The sequence below is a fragment of the Mauremys mutica genome, chromosome 11 (assembly GCF_020497125.1).
Source record: "Mauremys mutica isolate MM-2020 ecotype Southern chromosome 11, ASM2049712v1, whole genome shotgun sequence".
Classification (NCBI taxonomy): Eukaryota; Metazoa; Chordata; order Testudines; family Geoemydidae; genus Mauremys; species Mauremys mutica.
The window spans coordinates 75,560,070-75,575,149 of NC_059082.1; the positions used below are offsets into that span (position 1 = coordinate 75,560,070).

The window sequence follows — 15,080 nt, forward strand, 5'->3', positions numbered from 1 at the left end:
TCATTTGTTTATTTTAAAACATTAAACCCAAGCTGAATAGAAACCACAAGTTACATTTAGGTGTTTTTTTTTTTTAGTATTTTCAGAACAAAAATTACAGTAAAAAATAGCTACGGTACAATCAATAAAACTACAGAAGAAAAAGGAAAGATACAAAATGGGCTCACTTCAGTTTAACCCTCACAATTTAAAAACGTTTTAGGTAAGTGCAGGAATACTTGAAAGGAACTAGCAGGTCCAAAGGTTTAAAAAAAGTATATATTTATATATTATACATATATGTATATAAAGTGGTATGATATACAGCCATTATGGTTAAGAATAAAAACAAAAGAATTACAAAAAGGCCAGTTACATGTTCACCAGTAAGTTTCCGTGCACAGTGTCAAAAACAGAATTAAAAACTTCTCTCTTAAAGATGAGTTAACTAAACCCACAGGGACTTCCCAGCTCACGCTTGCTAACAAGGGACCCGAGGCATATGATTCAACAGCTGGGCTACTAGGGTTTGATCCAAAGATGACTGAAGTCAATAGGAGTCTTTCCCATTGACTTTGGATCTCAGGCCCCTAGAGACATCTGCTGGTTGATTCGCAATGTGAACGTGGGAGGGAGGGAGTTTGGAATTGCATGAGGAGAGATGCGGTACTGAACGCAGAGTGCCTAGAAAGACCCCAATTGGCAGGAGTTACCCTCTCTAGAATAAAACTTCACACTTCGCATACTGTCAGGTCTATCATTTTCCATTTCCTTTTGTCCAGGCCCTCAGATTGATGGGCAGTTTCACAGATCTCAGAAATAAATGATTAACTCATGCCTCCTGTCAATGATCCCCAACCCTCCCCACTGGTGGGGATCCCCCATTTTTACAAGGGGAAGCTGAGGCACAGAGAGGCAAAGTGTTTGCCCACAAAGTCACATAGCAAACAAGCAGCAGTCCGGAATAAGAGTGACAAGTCCCAGCTCCCAGTCCTGTGCTTTAACCACTGGGCAACTCTCCTTCTCCACACTTGGTGGAGCCACACACTGATAGCTGAGGGGCAGCAGGAGGCTCCACTCATCTGTTTGGAAGGTCGGCCCACGCTCAGTTTAGGAACTGAGAGCATTTAGAATTTTCTGCCTCCTGATGCTACCACACCAACAGTGCATAGGTCACTCCCCGACGTCAGCCTCTAGTTAAAGCGGGAGAGACTGGGAGTGCAAGGTGAATCATCTTGGGTGAAATGCAGGGCCAGGGCAGGGTGCCCTGCCAAGTCCTCTTTCTTGAGGAGCAGCAGAGTCTGTCCTAGTGATTGGTGGGGGAATGTTCCACCTGACTCTGTTTGCACAGTTGTGGGACAGTGGGGCTTCTTGGCACAGCGCAGGTAGGTGGAAGCCTGGCTTCCCTCAATACTCCTGGCTGCAGGCTGCCTCTAGCAAGGAGCCTTTCACTCTCTCTGGAATAGAGAGTCCACAGTGCTAGTGCCTCCCACCCACAGTCCCAGCTCTTCCAGGCTGCTCCAGCAGAAATACACCACCCAGGAAAAAGGCTAGAGGGAAGGAGTGCTAGGATTGCCAATATGCACTCCCTCTCTCTGTTCCTTTTGGATTTCTGGCCACGTTCAGGGAACAGATCCTGGAGTTCCTGGTTGTGGAGCCAAATGTCTTCCTGCATGATGCTCCAATACTATCCAGGTGGATCCTGCCTGGTAATGAAGGACCTTGCAATGCAAGGAAAGAAAAGGCCACAAGGAGGAGAGTTCCCTTCTCCCCCAAAGCTACACTGTCCCTTTAGGCACCATGAGGATCTCCATTTCCTTGCTTCATTCATACCTCTGCTCCCCAGGTCCTGCCATATAACCATCACCCTTCTGACAGAGGATGGGAACCCACCTACCCTTAAATCAACTTTAAGGGGCCCAGTCAGCAGAGGGATGCTCTCCCGTTTCTCCCTCCTAAAGGGCAGTGTGCTGTCTCTTCACTGACCTCAAGCCTTGGCTGCCCCCAGGGAGAGAAAAACCGGATCTAGGAGTCAAAGATGGGTTTTATCTATATAAACATGTGTGCCATGGACACCATTCTGCTGAGCAAGTGCCTACATCTGCTACCCACATCACGGTGCCAAGAATAATGAGCAGAGCACAAGGCCAGCCCATGGAAGCTGTTTTCTGGGAAAGCCTGGGATGTGCACATGAACATTACACATTCTAAGGGCAACTTGTGTGTGACGCCACCTCTGGGGCCATTCCAAAAACTCCCCTCATGCAAATCAGCCAGTTCAAAGCACTTAAATGGACACCCCCCTGTGCCCACAGAGCTGGCTATACAAATTAATACCTAATTAATAATGGGGAGAACTCAGAGGATAGGGGGCAATCAAATCCCCTCCCCCCGGTCAGGTTTGGTCACATGATGGATGCTGCGATCTTCATTTGAACCCTTTTATCAGCAAGTAAAATGAATTCAGTTAATATTACATACAGGATACAAACACTACAGTTATATTCCCAAGACAGCACAAGAAATTCACAGCCAAGTCTTGATTCGATTTCCTTTACAATTACAATGCAGTTCTGAACACTGGACACAAGAGTCCAACATGCTATTTACATTTCACATTGTGGAGATGTTGGTGTGCTAGAAAGGTCTCAGTTCCAAAATCAAAACATCATTTGTACATGACGATGGAGTGGAAAGAAAGCAAACAAACCAGACAAGCCGATGACGGTTTGCATTAAAAAAAATAAGTCTTTGCTGCTGTCACCTTTCTAACCACACAGGAGCTGCCTCCTGTTTTGCTGTCAGCAAGGTGCCCGGAGATCAGAGTCTCACCGTTCCCCTGAATTTTGGCGCCATGTACTAATAAGCAATAACGTGGCTTGGTTCTGAGAGGATTGTGTGCTGTTGAGAAGTCAGCTGGGACAAGTCCCACATTAAAATGCAATACAAATTACAGAAGAAAAAAAGACACTCCATTTTTTTTTATACTCACTGTATCAGACTCTCATAACCAGTAGGGCCACTTACAACAGATTACTCTTTGCCAGTAAGCTCCTGCTGTTCACCTATGGGGGATGGGGGAGGGGAGAGACTCTGGGAGATCTTGAATTTTGAGATGTCTACTCCTTGGCCATGCTGTGCCCACATGTGTTCATGGTTTGCACACAGACTACACCAGACTGGTCACAGACTACAGCAATCACTTCACACCCATACTAATGAGCACATGCTACTGGCTCTGCAGCAGATCCATTTGGACCAACCCCTAGAAGTGCCACACTGTTGCCCAATGACGCATATAAAAAAATAAATAGAAATGTGTTAAAATAGAGAGGTCCCTGCATCACATGCAGTGGGACAGCAGGGCTCCGTGACTCTTTACAAAAGTGCAAAATCCATGTCAATTAAAGGAAGTCCTGGGTGGAACCACACAGTACACAGAGCACACTGCAGTCTTGTTCTGCTGGCCATGTGGAGAGCGCACAGTGTCCCTCAGAGTTCTTCCTTAATACACTTTAAAGTCACAGAGCACAGACCTCCAATCAGCAACTGGCTGTAGCCTTTGAGCCTTGTTAGAATTTGTTCTGGACAGTACAACCGATTAAGCTAAGCCTGGGAAGGAAGCAAGCTAAGGCAGTTTCCAGCCTGGATACTGCACTGAAAGGTATTGGCTCTTTGTTATTACCAGTATTGGCACTTCTGGCTCTGGCATGCTGCACCCGACTTTTCCTAAGGCCCAGTGGGAAAACCCATGTGTTCTTTGTACAGCAAAAGCTGCCAACAGATGCACCTGTTTGACTGAAGTTTATTTCCTGCTTTATTCTCTTCCAACACTTACCTTACAGGACTAAGGCCACGCTACTGAGAGGCATGCAGCAGATTTTCGGGTGGTTCTTCTAAATCTAAAAGCCTGAAGTATTTGAGTCTGGGCTGCCTCTAGCTGACAGACAACATGGGAACAGTCCAATCGACTAGGGGAAAACAGGGATTTGTTTCTCTCTAAAATGATGAAGTGTGGTTTCAGTTTTCCCCACTCAGTCATACCAGCTGTTGTGAGCATCCAACTGTCCAGAGGCTTGTAAGCCAGCAGTACCACATGCTTGCATGCCACCCACCATGCACATGCAGCTCTCACACCAGGCTTTAAGGGATCTGTGATGGAACATAACTAGCGTTTACCCTGAGACCTCCTCTCCCAGAAAAGCTGGTCAGCGTGCTACTTTCCTTCCTTCTTTATTCCCCCTTCCTCCAAAGGTTGGAGGCTACTATCTTAGTGGCTTCTATCTCCTTGAGATGTCTCAAAATATCCCTTTCCTTGGAGTATGTAACTTCCCCTAGAGGAAGTATTGGCATCCTAGTTAATCATCCGTGGAATACACAAAATGTTCCCAGAGTGGTGATAACTCACCCCTAGTAAAGGGAAAAGGACAAGATCTGGAGAAGTCTGATATCATCGTCCGGAGCAAAGGCAGATTGCTAGGCTGACTGGTCCACATTATGGACATTCACTATACAGAGCAAACTAAAAGATGAGAAATGAGTTCTCCTTTGATGCATTCCAGATATTGTGGTGCTAGATTTGAACCGCGTTTGTCCCATGGCCCACCTCCGATGAATGAGATTTTGTACTTTACTTCTGTTTCTTGCTTAAGCCTCCCTAAGCAACTAGGTTAAGACGGCTTGCACAGAAAGGAAAAATTAAAAAGGACGATTCTTTTACCGACTTGAGTACAAAGTTCATATCCATTTATCGCATGGCTGCGCGTTGGAGTCTTTGCTAGTAAAAAGTGGTTTATGTCCTGTAGAGCACCATTCTTCAACAGAAAGTAGGATGCTGCCCCCTGCAGGCACACTCCATTGCACTGTGGCCCATGCACAGTGTGCTAGGAGATACTAGGAGTTTATTCACATGTGCCTTGTGTATGGCAGTTAGTGGTTAGCAGTTATGACCAGGGGGGAAAAAAAAACAAACAAACAAAAAAACCCCACACCACACACAAAAACCAACCCCCCCGCCCCCAACATTCACCTTTTAAGACTTGTTTTTTGATCCTGGAGCGCAGAACCAAGGAGGCTGCAACCTTGCTGCTGTTATGACAAGCTTTGGGCTGAGGCCCTGGGATCCTCCTCTAAAGCCAATGCCTTGAGACTTGACTTTTCTACTCCAAACATTAACGGAAGAGTCCAGCAATCCGTCACAAGTAACTCCTTGCATTTGCTATATGTTCACTGGAGCTTATAATCTCTCTTGCTCTTGCAAGCTGACTGTCCCATGAGACCTAGTGCCAGGCTAGAGATTTGAAACTATTTAGTGCAAAAAACCCTAAGTCTTGCAAGTCTTTTCCTGGAAAAATTTGGCACCAAGTGAATTGCTGGCTCTTGTGTGTTGTGTGCACCCAGTCTCACAAAAGCAGCACCCAGAATGCCATGTGAGAGTACAGGGGCTTCCCTGATGGAGCAGAAAGGTCAGGCTCACAGCAATGGGCAGGCAGGGGTGCATCTGGGACAGCTGGCTGGTGCTGAAAACCACCTACTCCTCAAGAATGCAAAAGCTGGTTATAAAGAGGAAAGAAAAAGCTTAAAGTCACCAGAGGAGAGAGTGGAGCCCAGCTAAAAGTAGGTATTCAGTGACACAGGATGAGGGCCTCCGCACAAGGTATCAGGCAAGAAGACTTCTTTAGAAACACTAGGTGCACACGAATTAAGAGTGTACATTGGTATGGCTTTCCTGATCTGTACAGTATAGCCATGGGCTCAGAGCCTCTGCTTCTTCAGTGCCCTGCAGACTGAGCAGCTCCGCTGGATCACCACACAGAACTGAAGATGTGCAACATTTTTCCATCCAGTTTCTCTGTGGAATGGGAGAGGGTAGGGGAGACAGAAGTAAAAATATTTGCAAACGTTTCCTGATAGACCGTTGACAAAGCTGGTCCCAAGTAGGTGAATCCCAGACAAACTGGTGATCTTGTGCAGGTGCTTGCTCTCTCTCTCTCCAGGTACAACTAGGTATAGGTTTAATTTGAAAGGGGTTTCCATTCAGATTGCCAATGCACAGGTACCAGGTTGGAGAGGTGGTCTGTATTGAAGAAGCAGGAGTTGCACTGGGGTTTGGGACAGGAAAGCAGGGTTGTTCTACATGGACAGCACAGGGTAGCAGCAGTTGGCACATTTGTTTAGTTTTACCATGTCTGCGTTATGTTTTTAATGCACACTGTCAGAGTCTGGGCGAGGTTGGTTGGTAGCGAGGTATTTGGCTCTCATGCTGGAGGTGTACTGGAGGAAGACAAAAAAAACACAGTAAGTCAGAATGATTGATGTGAACTCTGAAGACTATTAGCACCTCCTAGCTCACTTGTGTTGATGTTTACAGCTTACCAACGAGCCTTGAGCACGGTCCTCTGAGGCTCTAACAACCAATCTTTCATAGGCCATTACGCAGTCAAGTCTGAGTGACTATGCTTTTACTCCTGCTACAGAAAGAGGCTGGATGAGGCCTTCATCTAAGGACTAGCTGATTTAGTCAAGCTCCCTAGCAAGATGGAAATACCAGCATCAAGAAGCAATATACATAATTTAATTCAAGTATTCTGAACACAAGAGAAGAATGTGGGTGTAATGCATGTATAAAAACCCACCTGTCAGGATTTCAGTGGCTCAGCAATCAGATTGCCACTTCAGCCCTGTAGTGGGAGGGGATGGGGAGGCTGGGGTGGAGGTATGTTTCATGTTCTCAGGAGAACAAAGAAGATGTCAATAGACCATATGCATCATGACAAGAATAGCTTAGAAGAGGACAATGAGGTTATGCACAGGGCAGTCATCTGTCCACAAAGGATAACCACAAGGCTGGAACTAGACTGATATCCACTAACAATAACTGGATGGTTAGTATCAAAACCTGGCTTTGGACACAGGTTTTCCTACAGCCTGGCAGTAATAAAGACGGATTCTGGAGTGAAGGTGGAAATTCATGGTGGCTAGATTATTTTTAGAAAATAGCTCCAAGGGAATCTGATAGCTGAATGATATGAACTCATTCAAACCATCTTCAGTTTTGCTACAACACAGCAATGAAACCCTCAACACCACGACTTGTACACAGCAATAAGGATAGAGACACTGTGCCTTCATGCCAGCATGAAGCTCCCACCATAAACATTGTTACTGTTTCCATGTGGATTTCCATCTTGTGTTACCATGGGGTTAATATGCTTTACAGCTGGACAAAGAGAAAACACAAATGTCAGCAGGGTTAATTCCTGCTCCCCTCCTGCACCCTCCTTTACAAAGAGCTGCTATGAACTTTGTCTTTACTTCCTGATAATGCTGTTCACAAACTGATTGTTCAACCGTTAAGCTGTGTCACTTAAAGTGGCAAGTTTACCTGGCCAAAAAAAAAAACAGATGTGTAGTTATATAACTAAGTGTAAACATTAAACTCCATTATGATGAATCTTTCCCATTTGACGAGACCATTGTGAAGTGTTCTGTACCTGCACAGCACAGACCAGAGCACTATGTACAGTAACAGCATTTTGCCATTATTCCATCAGTATCTAGGAATAAAAGTGTATCATAGAAGAGCTCACCACCTCTGAGCAGAGCACAGGGATCCCCAGTTGTAGAGATGTTGATGCTTTGTTTGTATACTCACTGACTGCTCATTTTTAAGTGCCTTCCTGCATCGGAAATGTTCAGCCTGAGAGAGGACATGGGTGTTTTGTGGTAACAATGACCCAGCCCAGTACTAGCATCTAAACATAGAAGAGTGTCTCTCTCTCGGGTCATCTTATCTGTGCTCTCACCATTGAGAAAAGGACTGAAAAAGAGTCTAGCAGTACTATGGATGATGTTCTAGACAGGTGTGTAACTATAGCTGTCCCACTGCCCCCAAAAATAAAAAGTTCACGACTCTGATAGAAACACACAGAAGAGTTACATGCAGTAAGCACAACAAAGTTCTCCTCCGAGGAACCCATACAAAAAGTAGAGTATTTCAGGGACAGCAGGCAGAGCTGGATTTCCCCACTGGCGTCACTCAAAGCAGGAGTCTTAAAAGGAGAATTTTTCAGACAGTAGCACTCCATCTGTGTTGTGCGGGTGGGTGAGAAGCAGGGCGGGAGAAGAGAAGTGGATGACTGCACAAATTCAATCCACCAAGGTTCTTAAAGGCAGTGTTTAGATAAAGAATCTAGGAACACATTTTTCACATCCCTTCCTAGAGATATCATACACGTAGACCTGCAGCTGCCTTCTACAGAAGAATCGTTGAATCAAAAGAACAGCAATCTAGTGAGGTGCATTAAAGGATGTACCTGATACAGCCAGTGGCATGCAGAGGCCAAAAGATATTGAACCTGCTCCAATTTATCCACGATACAGAAGTCTGAATAGCACCAAGAAATAGAATAATAATTCAAACTAAAGGGAAAATTGGATAGAAAGTAAAACAGAAGGTACTGTTTTAAATTCAAGCCTACCTTAAAACCACCGTAAGATGTCATACAAGCTGATAAAAGCCATGGAAGTCAGAGTTAAGGCTGATGTTCTCAATTCATGCATATTGCGCCTTAGGTTGTGTCCACATTAGAATTTTTAACCAACTTCGTAACCAGTTACTGGCAAGGTTAGCTCTACATAGGGTTGTGCGTCCACACACAACATAGTTAGAACTTGGTAGTAAGGCAGCTAACAGTGTTTTGCTCCTCTGGAGTCAGAAAGACACATGATGTCTTCTTGTAACCAGGTCACCTCACTGTTTTGGGAGTGCGTACGGAACCCCTAGCAGAATTGGCTAGTCCCGAGAGCGCATTACCCCACATGCTACAGATACCACTCTGAGATACTACTCCTGCATTGCACTTCCAAGGGAGCATGGGGGAAGAGCTCAGAGAGATGCTAACATCAAGGCAGGTTTAATGCTAACATCAAGGCAGGTAGATGCAGGTGCCCCATTGGTGATGTCAGGAAAACTGCCAGGGGGTCACAACCTGAACTGTGTTACCTGTAACCATCCAACTACGTAGAAAGCCACTATTAAGAGTTATAGTGTGAACAGACATTTGGGGAAACAAAAAACAAAAAAACAGTTCACAGCTAAGTTAAAGACAAAGTACCATCCTTAAGTCAGTGTTAGCTGGACATTGCCGGTCTGTGACACAACCCTAACGTTATTTCAAGGTAGACTGTTGTAGTTAATTTCCTTAAAAAAAAAAGGACAACAAAAAACAGCTTTCATAGAAGGTTATAAAATCATGTATTATGGATCCTTCCAGCATTCTGGCTAGGACTCTCCAGGTGCCTATATACCTATATTTATTCTTTTTAAAACCACATAAGCAATACAAGTTTTAACATGCATTTTCATCATTTTGTTAGCTACCATATCGGGCCATCATGAACCACCCAGTAGACGGATATTTTGATTGTCCTGAGGTCCTGTGCTTTGACATACGTCATCGATCATACCAACAGTCAGCGAGAACTACTATAGTACTGTGTACATTTGTGTTTTAGCATTTCTGCAAAACAGTGTACTCTCCCCACCCCCAATGAATTAGACCCCCCCCCCCACTATGTGGGGAAAAATGCAGACAAGTTCTGCAAGCACACATTGGTTAAGTAGGTGCCTAACAAATACACTTTGCAGGCACAAAAATTCTTGGCCGCAAAAAACTGACGTGCACAGAGTTATGACTTTAAGAGGCCGTATTTGAATGTAAACCAGCTAAATCTTGTGGTCTTTGAAGACCACTGGTACTTCACAGCTATTACACACTATACTGCAAGACTGTACCATGTATATGCACCACTCCCATCCAATATAACCCCTGGGGGCAGGAGAGGAATACAGTACTTGTATACGGTGGCTCCCTTTCAAAAATGCTAAAAACCCAAGACTTACCCTAGTTTAATTAGCTGCAAATTGAAGCTTCAAGGCTTGAATTTTATTTATTTTTAAAGTTGGACCCAAGTATCTTAGACACCTTTGGGTGCAATTAAAAAAACCCCCCAAAAACCTGCCTTTTTTCAGGGCAGGGAGACAGGGCCAGCCAGTGGATCCTGAAATCGCAGAGTTCTAGTTTTTAAAGAGAACTATAGTTAGAAGCAGGGTTTAAGATGAGTGCAATTTGCGAGATCTTTGAGAGAGTGCAAGAACCTTTTATTTTTGCAAAGCCACATATGACTCTTGGCCTGACCTTGGTACTCAGAAAAGATTCTAGGCTGAGACTTTGTCAAGTTTCAGTCCTGAGAATATTTTAAGTCTCGAGTCAAATCCCTGTAAAACAAAAGTTTACAATAAATAGTGTTGATAGACCCTTAAACACAATGCTGCTAAAAGCGCCACTATAATACCTGCAGGAATAAGGCAACAGGAAAGCACCAAGCTCGGATGCCCAAGGAAGGTCTCTGCAAGAGTGCTATAAGAGTGGAGAAAGCTGTGACATTCTGGAGAGCACTAGCATCATGCATTAATTGTTCATGTAGATTTCCATTCATACACTGTCAGAGTGCACCAAGGCAAAACTGTATTTCCCCCCATAATTCAGCCAGCATCTTAGAAATCCCCAAGCACATCACAAAGCAGAACAGACAAATGGCAAGGCGGCAGACCAAGCAGTGACATGAGAGAATGGGTATCTAGTGTGAGGTGACAGCAGAGAAGCCCCAGCAGGAATGGTGGATGTGGAAGAGGATCAGCAGCTTTATGTACAAGTATGCTGGGGACAGGATGTAAACTGTGGACCATACCAACTCAATTGGAAAGAATCCTGCATTCCAAATGGTGCTAACGTTTCCACTTTGTTTCAATGGTGATTAGAGTTTTCTTTGGACTGAGCGCAATGTACTTTATCCAGTTACAATGTGTTGCTCAGGAATTCAGATTACACACCATACTCCTCAACTCGACCAAGTCACACAGTTCATGAACTACAACTACAAGACCTGGTACCAACCACTTACTCATTCCTACTGCAACTAGTTCTGGTTGCCGACCACTATGGGGAGGGAAAGAATACGGGCTATCCTGGAGACTGGTTGTAACAACAGCATATTAATTCCTCCGACAATGAAGCAGTGCAAGGAAAGGACTCACTGGCACGCCATCCATAGTGTATGCAGGAAATTGAGGGAATGTTTTTGGCATACGGAAGTGTTGAAACAGAACTAGGCAGAATCAAGAATTTTAGTGCTTGTGCCTGGACATCAGGGGAAAGTTGCTTACTTGTAACCCTGAATGCAAGGATAAAATGGAAAGCTACATATGTGAGCTCGCAGTACAGCTGGTGGTTCTAACAAGCAATGTGTAGGAGCAATTGTTTGGTTTTAAGATTCTATGGCAGAATCTAATGAAAGTGGCAGAAAAATCTCTGGTTTCTAGCACATGCCATTGTATCAGTAAGCAAAGGAGTAGTGATAAGCGCTCAAGGGAAGCCAGAGGTGGTAACAGACAACCAGTCCTTATTAAAGGACAGCTATGTTGATCCACATTATCGTTACCAAGTGGATACCCAGGATGGGGGTAATTCTACCTTGTGCTTAGTGTGTGGAACACTTTTGGTTTGGCACACTCTCTGGTGCCAAGTGTAGATACTCTTCTTCAACTTGGAATCTGTGGATTTAAGCAGTAGTGACTTTGGCTCCACTCTGAGGTGTGGCTCCCTGGCAAGGCTTCTTGTATGCATTCCGACAGCCATGGTGAAATGTTGATATTGCTCCTTTAGTCGGCACCAGAGCAACCCTGGTTAGCTTCAACCCTTGGTAGGAGGGAATGCGGGGAGGTGCAGGGAGAAGGAATGTGAAGAAATAAGGCACTGGCCTGGGGTAAATAGTGCAGGGATGGAGGGGCGGGTGGGAGTGGAGGAGGGGTTGAGCGAGAAGGACCTTATTTCAGTACCTGTTCCATTTGAGGGCGCGGTTACCAGTACGTCCGTGCACTGTCCGAGGGCTTAAACTGCCAGCTCATATGGCTGCTACTGTCCATGGCAGCCAAATACAACTGTGATGATGCAGGAGAGAGAGAGAAAAAGAGAGTGCAGCCTCAACGTGCATGAAAAACACAGTGCAAGCAAGTGACACGCTGTGGTGTGTGCCAGTGATAGGGAGGGCTCTACCACCCTACAGGAATAGCCCTGGGACAAGAAGGAGGAGAACGATGAAAGGAATGACGGGGAAAAAAGAACAGATAAACAATGCAGTAGGTGATTAGCTCTTCTAGGATTATTTTGTCTTGGTTTTCATAATCTGTTTCCACAATCAAAGCGGAGCAGGATACTTCAGTCCTGGCCATGCACTGTCTCTTTACTCTGCTTGGGTGGCTCCTTTTTGCAGATCTCTGACCCCCCCAAACAGGGGCGCATGAACACTGATATTTTTTTCTGTGCAACCCCCAACAGCAGGAATCTTTGCTGACTAAGTGGGCTCAGCCTTTTCTTCCACTCCTGAAATAGCCTCAATTGCTTAATACAGAGATCTGCCTACATAGACTCTGGAGCATCCTCTCTACCCCACTGTCTGCCTAGGTGGCAAGCACAAAGGGATCCATTCCCTTTCCCCTACCCATGTGGTGTGTGAACACCCTCAGACAGTCCCTTCCCCTATCTGGGGTTTCTGAAGGAGAATGTACATCCCATTCCCTCCTCTGCTTGGGTTCCTCCTTGTGGTCCAGGTAGGGAAGCTGATACATTCGCCATCCCACCTCCCACACTTAGACATAATGTCCCCCCGCATAGCCCTTCTCTCTGGCTGCCCCAAGTGAAATTCCTTTGAAAACACCCTTACCAGCATCTCTCCTCAGAAACAGCTGGAAGCACCAAGATTTAGCTCCACATTCAGGGCCATTAATGCAACCAGCTACTGAAGAACCAGGGAATCCTCTCCTCATGGTTAGAGCTCCTGCAGAAAGAAGCCTCCTTTTTCTGAGGCAGAAGAGCTATGGGGTAGGAAATGCTGTGTGGCAAGACCTTGCCTCAGAGGAATAGGATGAACAGGTCTGTGCAGTGTTAAAGGGACAGTGCATTTGCTGTAACAGAGAATTCCAGCAATACAGCAGCAGTTTATGACACCGCACTGAAAGCTGCGGCTGATCTTTCTCTGGAGCCAGCTCCATTACCAAGAGCAGATAAAGCTTTCTAAGCTCAAGTGCTGAATGTCAGGGACCTGGAACAAGGTTTTTTTTTTTTCCCCCATTCTAAGCAAGCTTCAAGAAGTTTGGCCAGTTTATGAGAAGTATAAAAATAAGTGCTGGCATTCCTGTTTGCCTCTTCTAAATTTAGAAGAGAGAGTCTTTTGTTGTATGAAGGCCCCACTCAGTGAACTGGGCTTAGCCCCTATGGTGTGGGTTTTCATTAATTATAACGGATGGCCTGTTATTATGTATGCTATGCTGCGTCCTCAGGAACTGTTAGCAGGTTGGTTAGTTGGCATTCTGATGGCCCATGGCAGAAGGTGGTATTGCGGTAATGAGATTACAGCATCTGGAGAGAGAGGTGAATACTCATCTAATTTTTTTTTTAAATGCATAAATAAAAATCCATACTTTACTCGATAGACTAAAATGGCTCAGAGGCCACTTCAAGCTTCTGATTCCCAAAGAACCTTCCATGAAAGATTTTTTTTCTCCTTAGGAAATTAGATACAAAAATAAGAATTTGAAAGTTGTGAAATGAAAATAAAACCCTTCAAAAAGGAAAACTTCATCCTCTTGTTTTCACAGTGTAAGTTAAGGAGAGATTCCACATTACCTTTGGGTTTACTGGTTCAGCAGTTTATTTTGCAAACTTAAAGGACCGACCCCACAAGCAGTTAGTAACTGTGTGTGAGAGACACCCATCTCACGGAAGTCACACAAAGTTACTCACAAGCTTCAGTGGTGGCAGGATGGGCCAAGAGCATTATTAGATTTTTATATTTAATTTGATCTTTTTCATACATACCATGCCCCAAGTAGCATCTGGGCTTTTATTTTCAATGGCAGCTTAGACATGCCTTGTCTGTTAAGTTTTTCACCATTTATGGACCAGATCTTCTGCCTTGAGCCGCGTAATCAGCTCCCCCTGAAGTACATAGGAGTGGCATGTGCATATCCCCAAAGCAGAACTTGGCCTCGGATGTTGAAGCAGAGAGAAGCAATAAAGACACTTACTGAGGGAGGTGGAGACTCCCGGCCAATCAGAGGCGTGTTCTCACAGCGAGGATTCTGGAAGTTTGCATTCTGGCTCCTATGAAAGGGAAATATACATGGTGATAAAAGGACACATGGCCCATTCCCCAGCATAGAGACTTTGGAACTGGCACAGGATAACCCAAAATGCAGGGCACTATTACCTCCCACAGACGCTCACTGGAAGCGTCATAATTCAATTCCCTAGAACGCTTTCCCTACATGCCAAATGGGTCACTTCTACCTTGATCAATGGGACACTAACATGGGTGCCTGTCCATCTCAGAGTACACTCATATTCCATTTATGAAGTACTCATCTCAGAGTACCTGTGATTTTTTTTTTTTTTTAAATGTAGAGCTAAACGAAGCCATCCTCCCTGCCCAAAAGTTAACTGCCACAATAAAGGTGGGAGAACGAAATAGAGGAACCAATCCAACACAGACAGTCCTTGCAGCCAGCCAGACACTCCCAGGGCAGGAGCTCTGTAGAAGGGATACCTCAACTCAGACTGCCCTGCCTGAACTAGATGGATCTGGAAAGCAAAGACTGTTGACCTCAGCTGCCTTGGGGAGGACAGTCTAAAGCTGCTGTCGTGGATTTCCACCACTTGGGAGGCTTAACTGCTTTGCAAGAGAAGTGTTACTTCTGAACAGTCCTTAAGGAACAAGGCTCGTAATGAAAACTGGTGACACTTAACTCCATGCCTTCCATAGGCAACACTGTAAATCCTCTAATACAAGGCAACTCAGTATTTTCTAGTCATCTACCTCATGTAGTTATTTCTATTAGAGAACAAACACTTGCCAATGCCGCAAGTAAAAAGATCACTAAGATCAAGCGATATAAACAGAACCTTTTATCACTCTTCCTCTCAGGCTTATCACACTGCTGTTAGTGAGCTTGTTCATTTCCCAGTGCAGCTGCTGCAGAAAGT

At 44.9% G+C, this 15,080-nt stretch overlaps 1 protein-coding gene across 1 annotated transcript in view; it reads right to left on the reverse strand.

Moving 5' to 3' along the window:
* The window catches only part of TTYH3 (tweety family member 3), a 105,006-nt gene continuing 89,926 nt past the window's right edge, over positions 1–15,080 (reverse strand). Inside the window, exons 13-14 of the mRNA XM_044980682.1 lie at positions 14,126–14,201; positions 1–6,252 (exon numbers count right to left, since the gene is read on the reverse strand). Of these exons, the coding sequence (XP_044836617.1) occupies positions 6,181–6,252; positions 14,126–14,201 (148 nt within the window). The 3' untranslated portion in view covers positions 1–6,180. The remainder of the gene's footprint in view (positions 6,253–14,125; positions 14,202–15,080) is intronic.